Source organism: Plectropomus leopardus, chromosome 7 (assembly GCF_008729295.1).
Source record: "Plectropomus leopardus isolate mb chromosome 7, YSFRI_Pleo_2.0, whole genome shotgun sequence".
Classification (NCBI taxonomy): domain Eukaryota; kingdom Metazoa; phylum Chordata; class Actinopteri; order Perciformes; family Serranidae; genus Plectropomus; species Plectropomus leopardus.
In genome coordinates this window covers 15538422-15561036 of record NC_056469.1, presented here as the reverse complement: position 1 = coordinate 15561036, position 22615 = coordinate 15538422, and the positions used below count along the sequence as shown (strand labels likewise).

General features: G+C 38.8%; 1 protein-coding gene across 2 annotated transcripts in view; it reads left to right on the top strand.

Annotated features, from left to right (window-relative positions):
• Positions 1 to 21271, top strand: part of deptor (DEP domain containing MTOR-interacting protein) — a 34463-nt gene extending 13192 nt beyond the window's left edge. For both annotated transcript variants that reach the window (XM_042490745.1, XM_042490744.1), the window contains exons 5-10: positions 1093 to 1271; positions 8415 to 8597; positions 9047 to 9184; positions 11984 to 12054; positions 12493 to 12597; positions 19221 to 21271. In XM_042490745.1, coding sequence (XP_042346679.1) covers positions 1093 to 1271; positions 8415 to 8597; positions 9047 to 9184; positions 11984 to 12054; positions 12493 to 12597; positions 19221 to 19343 — 799 coding nt within the window. In that variant the 3' untranslated portion in view covers positions 19344 to 21271. The remainder of the gene's footprint in view (positions 1 to 1092; positions 1272 to 8414; positions 8598 to 9046; positions 9185 to 11983; positions 12055 to 12492; positions 12598 to 19220) is intronic.
• The last annotated feature ends 1344 nt before the right edge of the window (positions 21272 to 22615 follow it).

Genomic DNA, 22615 nt, shown 5'->3' with positions numbered 1-22615 from the left:
GTTGCTATTACGTCCATAAATGAAATCTGCCTGTCTGTATTAAACTGTTTGGTTTGTTGTTGACAGTTTAGTGAATGATTGATAGCCACTAAACCAGAGTGTGGGAAAGTAATTACTGCCAGCAAAACCCAGCCAACAAAGACGTGGAAAGTTTAATATCTCTGTGTCTCTGATGGTAGCTACAGCTCGTTGTGGGCACATGTTTTCACAAGTCCAGGTGTGCCACAGAAAGCTTATTGTTCCTTATAACCACTGACTGGCTGATTTATACTGTGGGTACTTATACTTTGGGTGTGAGTGACGGGTGTGAGTGTGTGTTTAGAGGGAGAGAGTCAGCAATTGTCTTCTGTGCATGTGTGTACTTGTGTCTGATTTTGTTTGCTTGAGTGTGTATGTGTCATCTAGTGTCATCCACAAGAGATCACACCATTCGCTTCATATAATCCTTGCATAAAGACTATTCAGAATTGCACACATCTCTAAATGAAACGGCAGTGAATATAACTACCTTTATGAATGCTTAACCAAATCTCCCCTGATTGTCAATATAGACATAATGTATGAGTGAACTGCGGAAAACTTCCCTCCATCTAACCAAAACTTTGCTTTTTACAATATCTGCAGTTTTACTGGACACTGAATGCATCTCTTGGATAATTAAACAGCACTATAGGGTCATGTAACAGGTATTGATGATGAACGTTGCAACATTTCTGAGAACTTGCATTTATTTTCCGTCAGATAGATATGCACTGTATAAAACACTAAAATACTTGAGCACTGCCAGCTGTTGCTATGGAGACATCGACCAGAGCTACAAAATTAATGTTCAGGCATATTCTCATTGCTCTCGCTGGTACAGACATGAGTACTGCACTGTGGGTGAAAAACTAATTTGATTCTGATTGCTAATTTTATTTCTGAATTTATTTACAGTTACAAAAAGCAAAACTTCAGAGTGACATTAGTGGAGTGGTTTGCTTAAATTTAAGCATGGCTTGGACTGCCTTTTAAATTCAACACCATACTCCATCACACTCTTTGATTCCCAACTGCTTAAAGTAAGGAAACATTGCTGTCTTCTCTCCACAGGCTGATGAACACAGAAAACAACTTATTACAAAGCAGGGAGGAGGAGGGCGGGACATTCGAGCGGGCGCTGGTTGCCTCTGAGTTCATCGATTGGCTGCTGCAAGAGGGGGAGATGGCAACCAGGGAGGAGGCAGAGCAGCTGGGACGGAGGCTCCTTGAGCATGGTATCATCCAGCACGGTGAGTAAGATGTGGGAACTGTTCCTAGTGTGTGCAACATGCATCATTCAGTTAGTGTTAGGCGTGTAAATCACTAGTTTCATCACAATGTGATATTCATTGATTCTTTGGTTAACGATGTGATATTTACTGATACCACAAAGTCTGCCATGATATGATTTCGATTTGATGCAGTACATAAATAATTGTAACCAGTTATGTACAGTTTACTGTACTTTAAATTGACTCTACTAACACACATAAAACTTAACAACAAGAACAATCAACAAAAGTATAAAATTTGGTTCATAACTGTCAAGGTTCAGGTTTTCGTTCACTCATTATTAGCTTAAGCACTTGTATATTATTTAAATTAGTCCAGACTTTCCCTTTATTCATAACTTAACAATTGACATGTGTTATACTTTTTCTTACTCACAGCTTGTTTAAGCCACTGCAACTCACAAAGTAAAAGCACGGTTGAATTTCAGCCTGCGTGCGCGTTTTTCATTGTCACATTGTTGAAACAGAGTAGCTAATATTTCCACGGTGCTGATACATTTTCAAGAGAGGAGTAAATATCATCATCATCTTTTTTTGGCTGCTTTCCACAGACGTGCCTTGGGAATTTCAAAATAAAGGCGCATCTTAAAGATAATGACATTGATCAATGTTTTCACTTTGCATGGATGATATTGAATAGTTGATCCCTGAATAGATATGAATGGATTACTTTAACTATTTAATATATACAAAACTAGGATGAAGTTGTGGGTCATTAAATATATTCACACAATCTGAAGTACTTATAAAATGTATTACTTCTTGTTGTGTCAGCTGGGTTGCAGACAGACAATATAGAAAGACTGATGATCTGTGAGTGACACTTGTTGACAGTAAAGCCAGTAGCCTCTACAAGTAGTCATGTCTCACCTCAACATGATCCTGTCAGAGAGCTCTGCTGATTCATCATGGCTGCTGATTCTGCTCTCCTGGCTCTGTGCTCTTTTGGGTCATGCAATCTGATAGCTCTTGTAGATACAGGATGCTTTTGCACCTAACTTGTTTGACTCGGTTAGAACAAACTCAGTTAGTCCAGTTTGTCTAATCATTTGGACTGATGTGAAATCTCTCAAACCCTGGTGCTGATTACATAGCCGAACTGAGACCACTTGAAAAGGAGCAGTTCATGTGTGGTTTGAACACAAACAAACCAACCACAGCATTTTATGATAGCAGATATATGATTTTAACATGATTTCAAAAGCTAAAATAAACTAATAAATCCCAAAACTAATAAATCCATCCGTTCTGATCGTGAAATTTGTTCAGAAAATGATCTTATAATTGATTGTTTTAAGTATAAAACATATTTATGAAAAACATTTGGTAAACATGATGTCACATAACACATAGAAATCAGTGTGGGTATTTTCCTTGATCAATAGGTCAATCTACACCACCAGTTTTAACTCTGTGGAGATCCATCTGACTACTTATGTCAAGATAGATCTGAACTGGATTACAGTTATACCTTTCTATTTAGAAAATCGTACAAAAAATCCTCTATCTGTCACACTTACAATAAAAAAAGGTTAACCCAGTCTCTCATGGGAAATTGCAAACATTTAAATGGAAGTTCAGCAGCCGTTTTCGTCCACTCACACTGGCTTGGATTGCATTTCACTGGTCGCGTGTCTCAAAGACCTGACCTGACCTTCTCAGGTCCACGCTCCAGAGTGAGTAGGGTTACTGAATGTTACTGAGTAATAAAAATGAGGAAAATGCAACCTGAATGTCATGGGTCACGGGCATCAGGGGGTCAATGGGTTTTACTGGCTACAGAATAGGAACCAGGGCTATTGCGTTATCTCTGAGAATATCTGATATTTATTCACTTGTTTAATGTGATTGGTTCAGATTATGGTCTTAGTATTGATGAAGAGGTGTTTAAATACAAACACCACTATGTGTACATACTTGTTTATTCAAAATGTAGCCAAAGAAAAATGTTTTAGTTGAGTATGTTTTAATACTGGATCTTCACAAATGTATTGCACAACATATAAGCAGCAAAAGTCAACAATAACAACTTGATTACAAAGGACAAACAAGACAAATTTCTGTTCTTCAAAAAGTTAATGCTAAAATGTTTATCTAAATACAATATCTACAATAAAATTATGGGGCAGCCTCTAGCTTAGTGAGTAGAGTCCTTTGCAATGGCCCAGGTTCGATTCTGGCTTGTGGTCCTTTTCTGCATGTCTCTCTCCCCCTTTCCTGTCACTCTATAGCTGTGCTATAATAAAGGCATAAAAAGCCAAACAAATAATCTTTAAAAAACAAACAATAAAATCATTACAATATATGTTCATTGTAAACGGAAAGCTGTCAGAAAACACATACAGGTGGATCTACTGCATTCATTTGCTGCATTTTTCACACTGTACATCATCACTGAAGTAGTTTTTTTTGGGTAATTTGACAGGGGCTTAAGGAATTCTAATTGCAATTAAAAAGAGGATTAATGCCTCCTCTCTGTGTGTGCAGTGTAATGAAACATGTAACTTCACGGTGAAAATGTGTGTTTGCAGCCATTAATCCAGTTAAGGGCGTAATCGATGCCCGTTGTTTGAGTGCTGTAGCATGACAATATGAGCCATAAAACTGTTAGTGTCTTCTTGCTCAAAAGATATTTTGTGTAAGTATTAGACATTGAGTGAATGCTGCTGACACAGCTAAGATGGTAGTTGTGTGCATGTGCATATTTGTCTCTTAGGTGTGATGATCATCACTGCACAGTGAGTCCATGACAGTTTACATTTGAGATTCTGTTTAACAATGCCCGTGGATGTTGAATGAGTTTTGCAGGATCACCACATGACATGAAATTTGATTTGATGCTGTGGTCTGTGGTTATACCACTGTATGATTAAATTAAGAAGTATATTGCTGCAGAGGAGTCACATGGCCGTGGTGCTCGATGTTTTTTTTTTTTTTTATTTGAATAGACATTATTGTGCAGATTTAACTGCATGATAGGTCTATGGAGATAGATACACAATAGAAGAATTCATATTAAGTTGAGGCATTGAACATGTGGTAGAATAACATTCAACACAGCTGGGAGTTGACATGTGGAACTATTTTGATGTGCACGGACTGTAAATTTCAATAAGGAGCAATACATCATAAAAATACAATTTCCACTCAGTTAATGTAATACAGAGTCTGATCTGCTTCCTGTTGACCTCATTGTGTCATCTTCCCTGTGGAAATAACTGCTCTACCAGTGGATGATATGCAGACTTTGCACTGTTCATATCTTCATATAAAAGTTATTTAAACCAATTAAGTTTTATTGATAATGTGTTTACAGGCCTTCAATTCTCATTAAAAACACATTCTAAACATGCTAATCTGCATTCGTGCTCTCTGCTGTGCTTGGCAGAGTTCATGCTCACACATCCGCAGACATAATGTTGTATAGAAGGCACGTCTGGAGGGATCCACATTGTGTTGTGCTATAATTGTTTACGGTGGGACAATATGGTAGCTGTTGTGGTGCATTATTACTGTTATCCATTTACCTACACAGTTGAAGGTTGGAGCTGGAAAGTACGTCACAAACGTGTACTACAGTTGATGCATGGTGCAGCCATCTTGGATTTTGAAACTGGGGTTGGTAATGATCCCTTTTTTCCCAGCTGGAAATTCAGGGGGCGTTCCAGTTAACATTTCCAACTTGGAACTGACATTGCAAATGACAGTCACCAGATACATCTGACTATCTGTGATGAGAAAGGAGGAAGCTTTGAAATGGACCTGGATGTAAAAGTTGCAACTTGCAGATAATGTACATACTGTAAGCAAATTAAGAATATAAATCACAGAAATGGTCAGATTAGAGTTGCTGTAACGCTGTGCCAAAGGCAGTTAGCCAACAGCAGGCTGTAATCATACTGGGCAAGGCTTTCTATAGTAAATCTTGAACGGACTCTGTTCCTGACACAAGATCGTCCCACAGTAAATCAGTTGAAACCAGCATTAGAAGAACTGAAGAAAAAAAAATAGTAAGAGAAACTAGCAGTCCAATTTCACAGTGTAGTTCAGTCAGTTTATTAGTGTTGAGAGAAAAACATTCCTCTAAAGGCTGATCCATATTGTGTGTTTTTCTTTTGTCACATATAATAAAAGGATTTTGTTCAGTTGACAAAGGCTTTACACCCACAAAAGGACATATGAACTAACCACAAAGCCAGTGTGTTTCGTTTATTGTTCTAAAGGCTGGTAAAATAAACTCTCACTGAATCACTTCACAGTGGAAATACACTAGATTAGCATGTGGCTGACATGTTGGTTAAAGATAGCAGTGATACTGTAATTGGCGGACAGACAGTAAAATAAAACTGCCTTTAAAGTCTTGATCAATTCTAAATCTGCAACTGTTAGAGATGCCGTTTTAATGGGACCTAGAGGTTCAATTTTATTTTTTGTTTTTACAAAATTTGTCTCATTTGATTTTTCTATACTTTTGTAATAGTCCAAGTACTGTGCATTGTCGACCAGAGTTATGTTGAGAGGCAGTCGGGTTAGAGGAAGATTTTGGAGGAATGGATACGTGAAGAAAAATGTTAAAATATTAACCTTTCTTTGCTCTTTGCACAATTTTATGTTGCATTTGTCTTTGTAAGCAAAAAGCCTGATAAGGACCTAACTTTGTCGCATGCTGTTGATATTGTCGGCTAAATACCCTGCCAGTCAATAAATGGTCCACTAGCTCAACTACAGCCCCAACTGATTTAGTGATTATTGATTTTAATGTGGATATGTGGAGGAAATATCTTTTTCTAACATGTTTGAATTGTTATTCTTGCTTACTAGTGCAATATAATCTAATTACATCATGGAAAGTTGGAAATTATGGTCTTTTTTATCATTTAACCCTTTGAACCCGGAACATATTTCCTTTTAAAAGCATGGTTAGAAGCCAATAAGCAACTTGAGAAGACATGACCCAAAAATTAGCAAGAAATTGGTAAAAGGTAAAAGAAAATTACCTACAAATTAACAATAAATAAATATATAAATGATTAAAAATAAAAGCTTATATTTAAATAATTTGTTAAATCTATTAATTTTTGTCAATTTACGTGACATTTCTTGTCAAGTTGCCAATTTCTTCCTTCCCATTTATCTGAAAGAAATCCAACCAACTCACTCAGAGCCCAAAGGTCCAAATACTTGTGAAAGGCATCTGAACACAGCACAAGAAAAGTGATGTCGAGCCAGGTTTCAAAGGGTTAACTGAGGCGGTGGAATGAGAGTCGGGGCCATGTTTGATCTTTGGATCTGCAAATCTTATTGAAGGAGGTTGGATGAGAGGAACAGCTGCTGCTATTGAGGACAAAGTTGGATAATTGAGCACTAAATCAGATGGGTCATGTTATTTTTAGGGGGTAAAGTCAGTTGATGTACATTTGATTATTTGTTCTGTATGAATTGGCCCCACGAAGCATCTAGAAATGACATTACAGCAGCCTCTGATGAAAATAAACCAGTTTAAATACAGCACAAGAGGAATGCAGTCTTCCTTATTTAGCACAAGCTGTTGGGTTTAAGTTATAGGCAGGTTTCTGATGTATGTAGCGGAGTGCTCGATGGACTTTCACATTTATTTTGATATAATAATTGTAGTGTGTATATGTGTGTGTGTGTGTGTGTGTTTCTTTTCTGGAGCCTAAGATTTTGAACTTCTTATGAACAACATGAACATGAACAAACAAAGGCATTAATCCGTGCCAAAATAGAGGAAATTGGAAAATTACTAAAATAAGTTCAAAACAACCAAAAAAAGAGGCAAATAGATTTGTGTTTTTATGAAATTGTTCCATGGATGGCAAATTTAGTTTGTAAATTGTAGACTGTTATATGTGTGTGTTGTTGTTTTTTTTAAAGTTATTTTTTAGGGCGTTTTTGCCTTTAATTGATAGGACAGCATGAGTGTGAGGGAGGGAGAGAGAGAGGGGATGGCATGCAGCAAAGGGCCGAGGCTAGAATCAAACCCGCGGCCGCTGCGGCGAGGACACAGCCTCTAAACATGGGGTGTCTGCTCTAACCACTGAGCCACCAGGCACCCCGTTACATGTGTGTTTTGTCCTGAGAGTCTTAACTTTTTATCTTTCATTTTCAAAAATTCTGTCTTGACAATCTCTAAATTTATCGTATATTTAAATTCTTCATTCTACATCATAAAGCAAGGCTGAAACATTCACACGTGATTTTGTCAGGAGAGAATTCATTTAGATAAAATTGGACTCTGGAATCTCCTCAGTCCAGCTGGTCTTATCAGCTCAGCTGAGGTCGACGCTCTCTGAGGTTGGTTTATGTTTGCTCAGCGCAGGTGATCTCAGCTCAGTGCTCGGTTTGTTTAGTGCTGCTCAGTTGAGCTCAGAGTTTCAGGCTCAACTGAGCTCAGTTCAGGTGAGAAACATAAATCTGCAGGGTTATTTTTTTCAAAGTTTGTAAAGCCATTTTGCTGAAAAATATTTTTTTCTTATCATACTATATGTAGTCTTTGGGCATAGATAACTAATGTTTACTCTGTATATTGCATTATATCTTAGGAAAGAAAGGTACTTCCATGTGCCCAAAAACTTCATACAAAGTGATAAGAAAATAGCTCAGACGACAATCAAGTAGTTTGTATGAGCTTTATAACAAGTTGAATATCCAAAATATTCACACAGATGAAGTATGGGAAAAAAAAGTTTCATATTGAAGACATTCAACATTTGTCTATGGAATAATATGTGAATTTTCATGTGATCTAAAAATGTCATAGTTGTACTGGCAGATACTTGCACAAAGTATGCCAGAATTGGAGGCTCATGCAGACCTTCAATAACAGGTGCGCAGGTGGAAAATGTTCATACACTGTCGTGTTACTTGCAATAAACTTTATTTAAATATACAACATTTCAAGTCCTTGGACCTTCTGCAGATAAAATGAGTGACTTTACATGATGACGGTAAAAGGTATTTAGATAAAGATTTTAGACCAGTTAGACGAAATGTCTTGCCATATTCCCTTATACTAATTATAATGTTCGGGCACAAATTGGCTTATTTATTCTTCCAATGTCCATTTTCCTTTGTCACCAGTCACCAACAAGCACCACTTTGTCGACGGGCCCCTCCTCTTCCAATTCAGAATGAATTTCAGGCGACGACGGCGGTTGATCGAACTTCTTCATGAGCGCGGCCGCAGCATCCCCGAGAGTCACGACAGCCCATTCTGTCTCCGCAAACAGAACTCTGACGGAGGCAACAACAGCTTCCTCTCAGGTACACGCGGTACTATGTACATGTCTAATTATAAACTATATAGTATAGTATGTAGTATAGTTAAAGACAGACAGGAAACCTTTAATTTCTTTATAAAAGCTTTCTTTCTGTGTTTTTACTATAAAATTTACAGGCTTACCATTTATGGGATTCTGTCTTATATGACAAAAACACAGTGACATATTCACCCCTCCTGCATTATCTCCTGACACACATTATCACCTCACACTAAATGGTGTCCTTGATGGTATCTGTTTTAAAAGATAAGAGTAGAGCTATTTGTGTTGCTAGGCAGAAAAATGTGGTAAAAAATGTCTAGTTTACTTTGCCTCTAAAAATTTGTATTTAAATAGAGACAGAGGTCCCAGGGGAATAAAGTGTTAATACAACTAATGTTTTGGACAGTTATGAAAAGTTTAACCATGTCTCTTTGTCTCTGTCCGACTCAGTGAGTCCCACTAAAGAGATAAAGTTGGTGGTCGGAGTCCGGCGGAGCAGCATGAGCAGCAGCTGTGGCAGCAGTGGTTATTACAGCAGCAGTCCTACGCTCAGCAGCAGTCCACCTGTCCTTTGCAACCCCAAATCTGGTGAGATGACACTGATACACGCATAAATAGAGTCTAGTTTGTGTGGGGCCTCGCTGTGCAGCCCGTAACAATAAATAGTAGAAGTGTAAAAAGTTAATTTGTTTTTTAGTTTTAGTTCATGTGTTAGCTTTTATTAATGTGGTTTGTAAATCTCTACGACTGTTGTTGTATCTATGACATCACTTATAGACAGGGCAACTTAACCGAGTCGTGTTCCTGGTTTTCACCCAATGCAGACATTTCAACTGTATGCATCTCATATGTAGATTGATGTAGAAGTTGAAGGGATGTGGAAGATGTAAATACCGACAGATTAATTCCTCCTGGTCAAAATTTTGTAACGTTAACGCATTGATTATAACTTGAAGCTAGGGTAGGCAGTTACATTTTTGGTGTCATTGGGCAAAAATTCCACATTATTTTTTGGCATATTGTAATTCAGATGTTCTGAAAGAGACTTAGAGACTTAGACCAATCACAGGCCACTTTCAGAAAGAGCAGCTGTTAATCATGCCGGTCATTGGGCAGGTTTCCATAACAGATTTTAGCAAAACTTAAGCCGTATTTGGAAAATGTCGATAAAACATAATTGCGAGATAACTGCGTTTACAGTGATGGTATGTGACCTCTTCTCTGGAGATAACATTGTAAGAATGTGGCAATACATGTTCAAAACATTAGCAGGTTTATTTCTATTGCAGCCACTGCACAAGCCGTCATTATTTCCAATTGAAGGAGACATAGACGTGTTATGCGGGATTTCTGGGAGGTGATAGTCCATGATTACACAGAGGAATTGTGGATTCATCACTTTAGTATGAACTACTCAACTTTTGAAGAGTTACTTGATGCAAAAACACCTCTTGTAGCGCCTGCTGCATCATGCCCGAGGGAGCCATTTCCGACAGAGACAAGCACATAGCAGCATGTGACCTGTAAAAGTGAAAAAAGGTTTTCCATTGCAGTTTTGGGAAATATGGCTTTTTCGAAATCGCCTGAAATACCATGTCATGCGAGTGTAAAAACTTTTTTTTTTGTGATACATTGAAGTTTTTTCAAAACTGATGTGTTTCATCTGGCGTATTTATATTTGCAGCTTCAATTTGCGCCATTTGAGGGTTAACAGAAACCCGCCTATTTGTCATGTGTGGCCAAACAGGCAGCACTGATCAAATGTGAATATGAAGATTCTGCATTGCCTATTTCTTGTCTCAAATGTAAGAGGAAACGTGTATGTTCAATTTTGGAGTGAACTGTCCCTTTAAAGCTAGTTTCTTGTAAGGCTAAAAGTACAAAAACTCAAAACAGGGTACACCAAAAAATGACCCAAATCCATCTCCCCTCCATTCATTCCTTCAGAAATTATATATTGGCCTGATTTCGTTTCAGTGGGCTTCAAATGACCTCTTATTAACTACAGAGGAAGATCAACATGAGCTGCTTGTAGCAAGTGATCATCATGCACATCATGTAGTGGAGATCTGAATGAAGTGGTGCCTTTGAGCTGTGTGTGTGTGTGTGTGTGTGTGTGTGTGTGTGTGTGTGTGTGTGTGTGTGTGTGTGTGTGTGTGTGTGTGTGTGTGTGTGTGTACAACTGTGAGCTTTCCTTTGATGTGTCTAATCCAAACAGGGAGTCCTTGACAGTCTCTTTATAGCAGCAGAGCCCCTTGACATGAGTACTCACAGATGCGATACACAATGAACAGGAAAAGGAAAGCAGGCAGACACACACACACACACACACACACACACACACACACACCCCTGTGTCTCACATTAACTTAAGTAATGGTTTGTCTCACACGATGGCAAGATAAGGAGTCCAAACAGTAGATGGTACCAAAGTTTGTGGTGTGCATTTCTGAAGCCAGGCAGATATAATAAAAGGTGTTGGCCTCTTATATGAAACTACAGATGATAAGGTATTAAAAAAGAAGTTGCCCTGTAGGTCACATCAGGATTTCCACTGAGAGATTGTGGAATTGTTCAGAACAGGAGGATAAAAAGGTCTCTCTCACTTCACTTCCTCTGTCTTATCAGATTAGGCTGAAGCACTACTGACCACAAGTGAGTCATCAAGAACACACTGACTTAACAGTGTGTTGTTGTGCTCTCAGGTTTGTTTGGAAGATGTCAATCCAGTGCAAGCCTTTTAAGCACTTTGGATTGGAGTGTATGTACATGTGTGTGTGACTGCAGAAACACAGGGATAATGGCTGAAAAACATTAAGCTGTCTAATGAGATTCAATTTGTGCCTCATGTGTCACTTTATTTCATATGATCATACTTTCTGTGGAAAAGCACATGCTTTGGTCTGAAGTATGTGAGATGTGTGCACACACATTCTTCTGTAATATGTTTATGTGTGAAAAATGTATGCTTGGTACAGTATGTATGTGCATGGCTCATAATTACTGACCAGTGAGCTAAAATCTACCAGATTTCTGTTTTGCCGTATGTCATCATTTCTACTGAAGGAGTGGATTTAAAATGAAATAAAAATCATTTTTTTGAGACACAGAAGTCCAGTTACAGCTGGTGTAGAGTCATGCTGAAGTGAGTAACAGTTAGGGGAAGTTGGAGGAGGGGAAGGTGAGCGATACTGTTTCAGGAAGCAGTGAGCCTCCAGGCCATGTTAGCATGTGACTGACATTAACACTTTCTACACATTTTTTTACCATGGCTGTGTGTATGAGTGTGTGCATGTTCATACCTGTTTTTGTATGTGTGTACATGTATGTAGTCCCAATTATCACTGTAGCAAGTAACATGATGTGTGTGTGTCTTTCTCTCAACAGTTCTGAAAAGACAAGTTAGTCCAGAGGAGCTGCAGACACCAGGAGGACCTTTTATAAAGAAGACATTCACTGTAGGACACACACACACACACACAGACACACACAGACACACACACACACAAAACAGAGCTCTAACAAAGACCACTTCAGCGAGGATGTTTTCACACGTACTCACAGTCACACATTCCCTGTCACACCAAAGTCATGTGCACACACACACACACACACCAACACACACACACTAATCAATCACATTCTGCTTTTTGTCTGAGATGAATGTGATTGCCACAGGGTACCCATTCAATAATTCCTTGACACAGTGGCACAGAACCTAAATTTGATCTTGTCTTTTTGGGACCAGTACGTGTTGGAGAGAGTCTAACCACAAAGACTAAATGACAAGCTACAGCCACTATCTTTCCAAATTTTAGCTTAAGTACCAAGTGTGTGCATTATAAACAGTGAGATGTCACTGTATCAACATTTCATGTGTTTTGGTTGCTGCTCAGATTGTCGGTGATGCTGTGGGCTGGGGCTTTGTGGTGCGAGGCAGCAAACCCTGTCACATCCAGGCTGTGGACCCTGGTGGACCTGCAGCTGCTGCTGGCATGAAGGTAAGAACCAGACAGATGTATGAGGCCCTGAAAGCACCGTGAGCCCCAGCGTGCTTCCTGCATCTCTTCCTCCATGGGGTTTCTGTTTTAAGCATAAATGAACTGTAATAGATTGAAGGTTAGATGAGGATGTATTGCAGTTTTGTTTTACATGTGTGAAGAGATACTGTAGGTTATTTTTTGGGGTTCTGTTATTTTATCACTCGCTTTATGACAGTGGACCCACAAGGCAGTATGGGGAAACCCTCGTTAAAGCCTTGAGATTGAATTTAAAACGTAATGTTTGCCTTTGATATTTAAGAGAGCATCTTCTGTGTGTTTTTACTAGGTTGGTTGCTGAAAGTACACTGAAAGTACTTATTTAAACAGTTTTTCGAGTGGGTTTTTAAAGGGATACTTCACCAATTGCAACCAGCATTTGTATCATTTGGGTAGCATGTGTAAAAGGGTAGTTGCTCGAACTATGGGCTGTACTTTCGCATTTTCATATTGCCTACTACCCATGCCGACACCGCGGACACAAAGATTATAAACAATATGTACATCAAGTGACAAACTCGCCCCTCTCTCTCTCTCCTTCTCTTTATCTGAAAGTAAGACTGAAACCAGGCAATGCTGATCGAATGTGAACTAAGATTATGTAACTGCAGTGTCCATTTCTCCCCTAAAATGTTTTCTGAAACATGTTTTAGTTGTTTTTCAGTGTTTAGCTTTAATTATGAGAGTTTGTGAACAGGAAGTAGCACCATAGCGTTTCCTGCATAGTGAGAACGGACATCAAGTAGTAAAACACTGCTGATCAAATATAAAACAATATTCTGTTACTGTGTGGCCTATTTCTCGCCTCAAATGTTTTCAGAAACATGTTTTAGCTTACTGTTCAACTGTGATACGCGACGTTTGTTATCAGTTGGTCGCTTTACATCACCCACCGGCAGAGCGTTTATTAGTCCGGTACAGCGCAGTGCATTCTAATAATTATAGGTTTTCTACCCCTTGAGCCAAAGGGAGCCACAGCCACTTTTCTCTGTTTTCCCTGGTCATGTAGCACCAATTTCAAAAAATATTGTCATCTTTCTACCGCAGAAACAGCCTAGCTTCTTTCCAGAAGTGAAATGCTTCTTTAAGTACGTACCTAAATATGTAGTGATATATTTAAGTGTAGACTGTGTCACAAATGTTTGACAAGAATGGAAGAGGGGAGTAGGAAAGGAAAGGAAAGTACATGGACACATGCCGTAATGAGGAGGATGGTCGGGACAGGAGCAGAGAGCAGCAAGAAACGTGTCGAGGGAGGGAAAAAAGTCACAAAGAGGGAAAACAGGGTAATGATGGCTCTGCTGCCACAGCTGGCATGAAGGTATGTGAGCAGAGTGGCAGCAAGGAATCCTGGGAATGCAGAGCATGGCGACTTAAACCACAACATGAAGAGAGGAGGAGATGGAGCTAAGACTGAATGAAAAAAAGCAGTAGGAGACAGAAAGATGAACTGAGAGAGCAGGGGGGAAATAAAGCGATTAAGCACATGATAAACTATTGGTTATATTTTAAAAAGTCAGGGACTGAATATTTTATAAAGTATTGCTAATGCCCAGTAGACACGTGAAATTATAGTAAACAATCAAATTTGCATTTGACATGTCATTGTATCAGTTTAATATGGAAACTCAAAGGTGGCAACCCTTTTTAAAAACTCTAAATTTGAAAAATCTGAAGCCACAGGGTTTTAACAGAATGCACTGACTCAAAACACCATGCGACTTTTCAGTTTGATTTAGAAAAAATAATGCAAATTTACTGCTATTTCTCCCCATAATGGCAGCAAAATTAACTATTTCCAACCAAGTAAAGTAAAGGGTGAGAGGGTCAGAGTCCCTCTGACTCAGAGGGAAGTCAGCCAGAAGATACATATGCCAAATAGTGTGGAGGAAGGATGCAAAGGATCTTGAGTATTAGCAGTGAAAGAGGAACTGGTCACTGGAAATAATATCACTTCTCCTTTTGTTACTGTTCACTGGTGTATTTTATCACCATGGAAACACGTGTCTTGGTTCACAGTTGGTCATAAATGTCATAAAGTGTGTGTCTCTGTGTCTTTGTGTGTGTGATTAGCTCTGTTGATTTGAGCGTGGACTGATTGTGAAGCGTACTGCGAGGTTTGAAGTTACACTTGACTTCAAATTTTAAGTCATTTTAATCTTTTTAAATTAAGTCTGGACATTAATATAATTTTTCTATATACAGAGGGAAAAAAAAAAAACAACTAACCACAATGTTAGGACATAAACACTTAAGACTACACTCCCAGTGTGCAGCAGTGTGTCAGTGTCACCAGTTTATTTATCAGGAGTTCATTACACTCCCTGCAGCTTCTCGAAAGTTACTCATGTTCCTCCTCACCTGAGTAGTTTTATTGATGTGTAATTAAGCAGTAACAGGGGATGCTGTGCTGTGAGGTGCTAGCACTGAGGTCCAGACAAAAGGCCAAAGAAGAAACTTATACCCATTGACCTCGGGGGCGGAGGTCGTAAAAAGCCCCATGAAGCTCTTCCCATTTCTCATCATACACTTGGAGTGTACTGCGTCTCTCTCTGTATCTTTTTCCACCTCTCACAGACACTCACATCAGCATCGGCCTGACCATAATGGATCCGAGCACTTATGTAACTGTACATCATTGTTGGAGCCTCTTCTAATGCACTTTTATAATGCAGCAGGTAGAGCAGGATGTGTGTTTGTCTCACTTTATGTACATTTGTGCATCCTGGACTGCACTGCATGTTTGCACACCATTATGTGTCCTGAACAACATGTTCTCTGGCATTATTTGTACCTCATGGATATAATCATCAGAGCTTCTGCATTTAAAAGATTTTCAACCCTAACACTAATTATTTCAAAATGAGATGATTTAAAGAAAACACTCTTAATACTGTGTGTAAGATTATTTGCACGTATGACCAGTTAAGACTTGCGTAAAGTATGTAGTCTGACTCTCTAAAATGAAAAGTTTGACATTTTAGGAAATACTGTTGTACACTTTGTCAGCCTGCTGAGACGCTGGAGTCTTATTGTCACTGTGAGGTTGCCAGACAACCAAAAGACTCCAGGAAGCAATTGCGAACTGGAAGTGATGTGTTTTACGTCAGCAAGCCAGAGCAAAAGGGGGAAAGTTTTATTATTTATTTTATATCAGATTTGTTTTGTTTTTGTTGTCTTTCTCTTTGTGGTTCTGTTTTTTGTCTTGTTTTCTCAGTGCTTCATCTGTATGTGTGTGATTGTGATGTTTCCTTCTGATACTGTGTGTGATGAAAGTTTTAAATACAGATCTTTTTAAAGGAAGAGGAGAAAGACGATAGTGATGGAGCATCAGCTAAGAACAGAAGCTCAGTTTTATGTGTGGTGGATGCTTCAGATAAAAAATGAAAGTTTGCATTCAGGGGAAGGATTTAAGTCTAAAAAAGACTTGAAAAGAAGGTACACAAGAGTGGAAGAGATGCAGCCAGCTCACCTGCAAAAATATGTCACAAGCACATACTGACAGTGTTTCTGTAATCACCGTCAATAGCAGACAGTGGAGACAAAAGTTTCACACTCCAGCTTAAGCCTGATTGGTTGCTGCAACTAATTTTGGATTTGGGCCAAATTTCTGTAAAATGGGGCAACCCTTGCTTACCTGGTAGAGTTTGTGCCCGATATTGGCTGAGTCCTTTGCAGCGACTCAACTTCAATTCCGACCTGTGGCCATTTGTTGCATGTTTTCCCTCTCTGTCCCACATCTTTCCTGTCCGTGTCTTATTAATAAAAATCAAAATGCCCAACAACTAATAATAATTAAAAAAATAAATATTAATTTATGTAAGATCGTCTTTTGTTTGATATTCAGTTAAAGGGGACTCATGATGCCTTATTATTTGCTCAAATTATTACTGATCCAGCAATTTGATTGGATTTCAGGTGTGTGTGGTTTCAATTCAGTCAGTTGTTGTTTCTCTGGCTTTCTGATTCCTCGGGAGACATGCATGCAAATATGGCCATAGATCATCCATCACCTGAGTATTTATATTTTCGACACAGCTGTTATGACTAGATGAATATCTCTGCATGTTTGCCTACTTCTGCCTCTTTCCTCTCACTGTGCAAGCATAATTTTAACCCTCTGAGTGCAAGGAGCCATTCAGTCCAGCTGGGCCCCAGCCAAGACTAACAACCCCACAGGCTGAAAGGAGAGAAGCATCCGTGGGAGAGAGAGATGGGGGAGGTGTCAGAGTTGGAGAGAGTTAAGAGGTTGAAAGGAATGGTTGAACAGAGATAGAAATGAAGAGAAGTGGAGGAAAGGAGAGTGTGTCCAGAGGACTTTGACTTATAGGCTGCAGAGGTTTAGATGTGATTACAGTCAGAGTATGAAATTCCTCTGCAGCACTGGATTAACAGTCTGAGTCTTTTTGTCCCCTGCGTTTTCCTCTATTACTCTTAATCTCTTTTTCTACTCATACCCTCTGCCTCTTCTGACCTCTCCCTTCCTGAAACATCTATCAAGGCCGGAAAAAGATTTAGTCGCAATTGCTGTGGAAATAATTAAAATAAAAAGTCACTTTTATCTTTACGTTCTGAATGTAACATCAGTTAATGTAAGAAAATAGCTGCTCCCGGTAAACTATTTCCTGAGTCAAAAGCTCATGAAACTCATCTGTAAAGGTTTTTCTTCTCAGCAGTCTGAGTCTGCACTATGTTGATTTATAGGCAGTATGAATATCAGCATGATTATGTGCTTTTGTTCTCTGGGACACACCTCAAACCTTTATTTGCATCTTGCAGAGCTTTTGGAAAAGTTTTAGGAGCCAGTGAATTGGGAGGGTTGCTTGCATGTGTGCGCCTGCAGGAGCTTGCCAAACCGAACCACCGCAGCAGCAGCAGAAAAAGCAGCATCATGTTGCAAGAACGGCAGTGAGAGGCAGCTCAGACACCAAGGCTTGCTTCTATCAGAGCTGCCAAGTTGGAGCAGGGGTTAAATAACGATAAGGGAGGCGGGGTGCAAGCGTGACACTTGAGTGATTTGAGCGTGGCTGTCATGTTGTACCTGGTGTCATTTAGTCAGGCAACACTATCACTGTTTTTCTTCACTGATGGAGCTTTGAGTGTGTTGTCATTCCTGTGTTTTATGGCTGGTTAAGTTGTTTGGCTTTGTTAGCTGCGGCACTGTGAGAGGACAGATGGTTTTTTAAGGAGCGCTGCACCAAAAAATATGTCATTTGAGTTTCAAAAATTCATCCTCTGTACACTTAAAATGTGGTTCTGTAATGTTTGGAGCTTGCTATTTTGCAGAGGATGACAGTGTGGCCGGAATAACCTGTTCAGGGGCCTTTAGGGCAACAGTGACCTTCAGAGTTTATTTTGTGTCATTCTGCTACACGTGGTTTCACAACAAAATACAAGTTGTAGTTCCTTTAAAGCTACACAAGAACAAGAACTATTTATGGTGGAGTACAGAGGCTGAGTTGAGTCTTAGAGCCTGAGGAAAGAAGCTGCTCTGTAGTGTGGTGGTGCGACAGCAGATACTTCTGTATGGCTTGACAGACGGCAGCAGGGTGAACAGGCTGCTGCTGGGGTAGCCTTATGCAGCATGAACTAAATAAGTCCTTTTTGACATATAGTTTAATATTTTGGGATATGCTGATTTGGTTTCAAGCTACAGTGGGCATGGTCTAACTCAGAGAGCAGGTCTCCCAGCAAGTTCAAAAACTTGGCTATTAGGTCTCTTGCATCTTTCTCCTCAGTATTTTTCGGAAGTCCCAGTACTCAGAGATTTTGACGTTTTGAACATAATTCTGAATCTTCCACTTCAGCTTTGAGCAGCATGTTCTCCTCTTTCGCTGATCCCAGGTCAGACTGGAGTCCACTCACATCAAGTTCAAGCTTTTATGCTGTCGCTGTTGTCAGTTCAGCTGGTCTTCATCTCCCTGATAGTGGAGGCTTGAGTTCATTGATGATACTTTTCTCAGTTTTTCAAGCTCTTTTCCTAAGCTTCTCCCTTGTTGACCATGTTGCTAACATTAGCACGCTGGTTTTGGGCTTGTGTTCTTGTCTTACTGCCCTTTTTTGATGATCTGCTCATTCTGCCTCTCCAGCAAAGTGGTTGCTTCAAGGGGAGGACACAATATGTGATGATTAATAGTATTTTCCGAAAGGATTATGCTGAAGTGATTCAGTGCTCGGACAACGTGCATCTTAACACATTTAACCGGTACATAACCGGAAGTCTCCTCTTACAGTGGATTCTTATGGAGATCCAGAATCTCTAAAATGTTCATTGAAACTTCTCCAACCACTCTTGCAACATAATCCACTTCTCCACAGATCCAAAATTTTCATTGCATGCCAAACAATGCAAAACACTGCCAGTACGCTATTTCCTCATCGTCCTCCCTTAACTCTGTTGATGGAGTGATGAATGTTTTATTCCCCAAAGGCAGATTATTAGTCTAGTATTACTTGTCTCTTTTACTTGCTGATTCCATTACTTTCACTTCCACCTGTGTGACCCTTTTTATTGGTTTAAAAGTTGAGAGCATGACAGCCAAAAGCGTCAATTATCTCTCCCTCTCTGTCCGTCTTTTCTTCAGGTTTGTCAGTTTGTGGTGTCGGTGAACGGACTGAACGTCCTCTCTCACGACTACCGGACCGTCAGCAACCTGATCCTCACCGGACCCAGGACAATCGTCATGGAGGTGATGGAGGAGGTTTGAGGAGAGCTATGACAGAATCCATCATAGATAGTAGTACAATAATGACGTGGAGACTGGAAGGTTTAGGACTTGACCTCAAAACCACAGCGACAGAGCAGCAAGTCTCTCAATGTCCCAACATTGTTTGGACAAGGTGGATGACTGAGAGACTGTTTAAGAATGTGGATATTCAAGTCAAGTGAATGATTCAACCTGTAGACAAAACACACAGGTTGTTATTTTTTCTTTGAGTTTAGAGGCGCACTCATAAAAGAGGGAAAGTGCAAGAGCCACAACTTCTACGGATGTGGACGCAGACTGCTTCAATGTGTCGACAAAGACCCTCAGTCTTAATGAAGAGGCCCCAGATTTAATGTGTGAAATAGGACGACTCATGTTCCCTGTTTTTCTTTGAGTTTGGAACTGTTTCATGAATATGTTGCTGAACATGATGAGCGTTTAAAAGAAATCATTAGAAACCAGGAGATGAACAAGTACCAGCTGAAAGTGTAACAATAAGGAAGAATATTTCATGCTGACACATTCAGTGACCTCTCCCCCAGTTAGTTTCCAACAATGGATCTGATGGCTGAACACTGCCCTCTGCTGGGAGAGACAGTACAACACAGAACATTTATACAATGATGATGAAAATCACAAGTTTCAGGGTGTTTTTTCATTGCTTGGAAAACCAGCTTGTTAAATAGAAAACAAGATGAATTTCTAAGCTTGTCATGTGCAAAAACCACTTAATTGATACCCAGGTAGATTGCTGTGTAGCTGCAAGGAATTAGTTTACATAATAAATGTGCAGTGATAAACTGTACGTGGCATAAACGGGCACAATGTATATAGAAGAGTTACAAAAGAGTTAACGCACAAACAAACTGAAGAAGTCCTGCTTTAGAAAAATAGTGTTTATCAAACAGAAACTCATAATTGTGCAATTTAAAATGAACTGCAGTACTGAGAATGTCTCGAAAACTTTATAAATAATTGTTTTGTGTAGGAGTAATTACCCCTGAGCTCTATAAGTATCTTTTAGTTGTTTTTTTTTTTTAAAACACAAAGATATACAAACCAGAAAGTTCCACAATGACATAGAGCAAGTCTCTATTATATGTGTTGTTAAAATATTCTTAACTCTAAAGTATTTGTAAAAATTAGGAAATATGTCTAAGAGGTGTTGCATTTATTGACTAAAAAAAACCCCAAAGACTAGGAGTGTTTCAAAACACTGGCAACACCAGATGAATCATAAACTATAAAAGTCTTGTTATACCTGCCAGATTTAATTTGGAACTGTAAAAGATTTTCTTGCTGCGAACAGAAGATTTAGTTAACATTAGATACAGAAAATGTATCTAAATATTTTTGACGTTTGAAGAATTAAAGGGTCGAATGATATAATTAGCACTTGAACTATTAAACATTCGTTTTTTTCAGTAACAAACACACTTAAATGACAAAAACATTCTTCTTTTTTAAAAATAAAATATAGATTTTGAATTTGTATACATATATATACACATGCAGGGACTTAGACTCTGAAAAGACCTTCTTAGTTCTTTTAATACATTTTTATCAGTTAGTTACCCTGTGTTATCTTGAATTCAGAAAGAAAACAATGAATTGAAGTCATAGTGGATCATGTTTAACTATATCAAAACATCAGTTTACAAACTCTCTCACAACTCACGCAGTATAATCCAAGTCTCATTTATTTAGTTGTATGCTCAGCACTTCCCAAGCACATACATTTTCACTGAAACCTTACTATTTTAAAAAACTTTGGCATAAACTGCACATGTGCATTACTCATTTGTGCGTGAGGCTGTTATTGCAGTATTTCAAATAGTAAGGTTTGTCTTCAGGAAGCACTGAGCATACTATCGAATAAATGAGACCTGGATAATACTGCATGAGTTGTGTGAGAGTTCGTAAGTGTATAAGGGGTTGACCGATATTGGTTTTTTTCAGGGCTGATACTGATTATTAGTAGTTAATGAGACTGATAACCAATATTTGGAATCGATATGCATTCACAGTAAAAATGAAAATATTTCTGGCAGTATTTAGAAATTGGAATATAACCAACTCCAACACAAAACTCTGTTTAAATACCTTTAGCAAATGTTTAATCAAAAACTGAAACATTCAACATCATATACAGCAAGTTCCCTGCAACAAGTCGAGTGAAAATATAAATAAAAATGAATACATAAAACATAGCTCCCTGAGGTTTGACAAAGTAAAAGTTCCTCCCATGCTGACACTTTTTGTGCACTTTTTAATTAATTAATTTTATTAGTGATCATTAAAACAAAATGCTGTCGCAGATAATTGGCAAAATACTAAGAATCAACCCCAATAATCGGCCAGGCCAATAATCTGTCGACCCCTAAAATGTATGGTTTCATATAGTTTTGCTGATGTTAAACTTGGTCCGCAGTTGCTTCAATTCATGACAAATGTTCGCCTTTTTTTAGATTCTTTGTTCAGTCTGGAGGCATGTGAGAAAAACGTCTTCTTTCTAAATTTAGCACAGCACAGGGTGAGTTACTGATACACACATACAGATGATTTTAGGGGTGAAGTATTCCTTTAAAGAGGTTAACTAAAAGTTAACTGCACTAAAGCAGACTTGACATTTAGATAAATGTGCATCATTAGCCTCCCAAATAACATGAGAATTAACTGTATGTTTATAGACTGTGCCATCATGTGCTCACACATACAAGCATGAGAAGATCACCTTTAAAAGTTCATGATAATAAATAGAAGAGCATGGATAAGTGCTGCTTATGTTGCTCATAGAGCATGTGTCTGTAAACCATGGTTGAGTAAGTAAACACTTATTTACACATTTGTTTTAGACAAAACAACACCGCCTGGTTCATTGAATACATACTTTGTTCAGTTCTGAAGTGAAATTAAGATTCAATACAAATGCAGTAACCCCTTTTTTATCCAACATGAGCATATATTCAGGAAATCCTTGTTGCCAAACTGTAGATGTAACTCAGACATTGTGTGTGACAGTAAAATGCCTCCAAGTCTCTGAGGTGGACATCTCATTGGTTTTTCCTCCCTGAGCTTTGATGTTGTACGCAGTGAAATGCATGATTCCTGTAATTCTGTGCTTATGTAGCATTAGTTTCTAATCCAAAGCACTTCTTCAGTCTATTGATGTGTAGGACTGAGTTATCTGACAGATCACTTCAGAAGTAAAGTAGATTTGGGCCTTCAAAACTCTTTGTTTCTCAATGCTCTGTGCAACGCTGTGCAGGAGA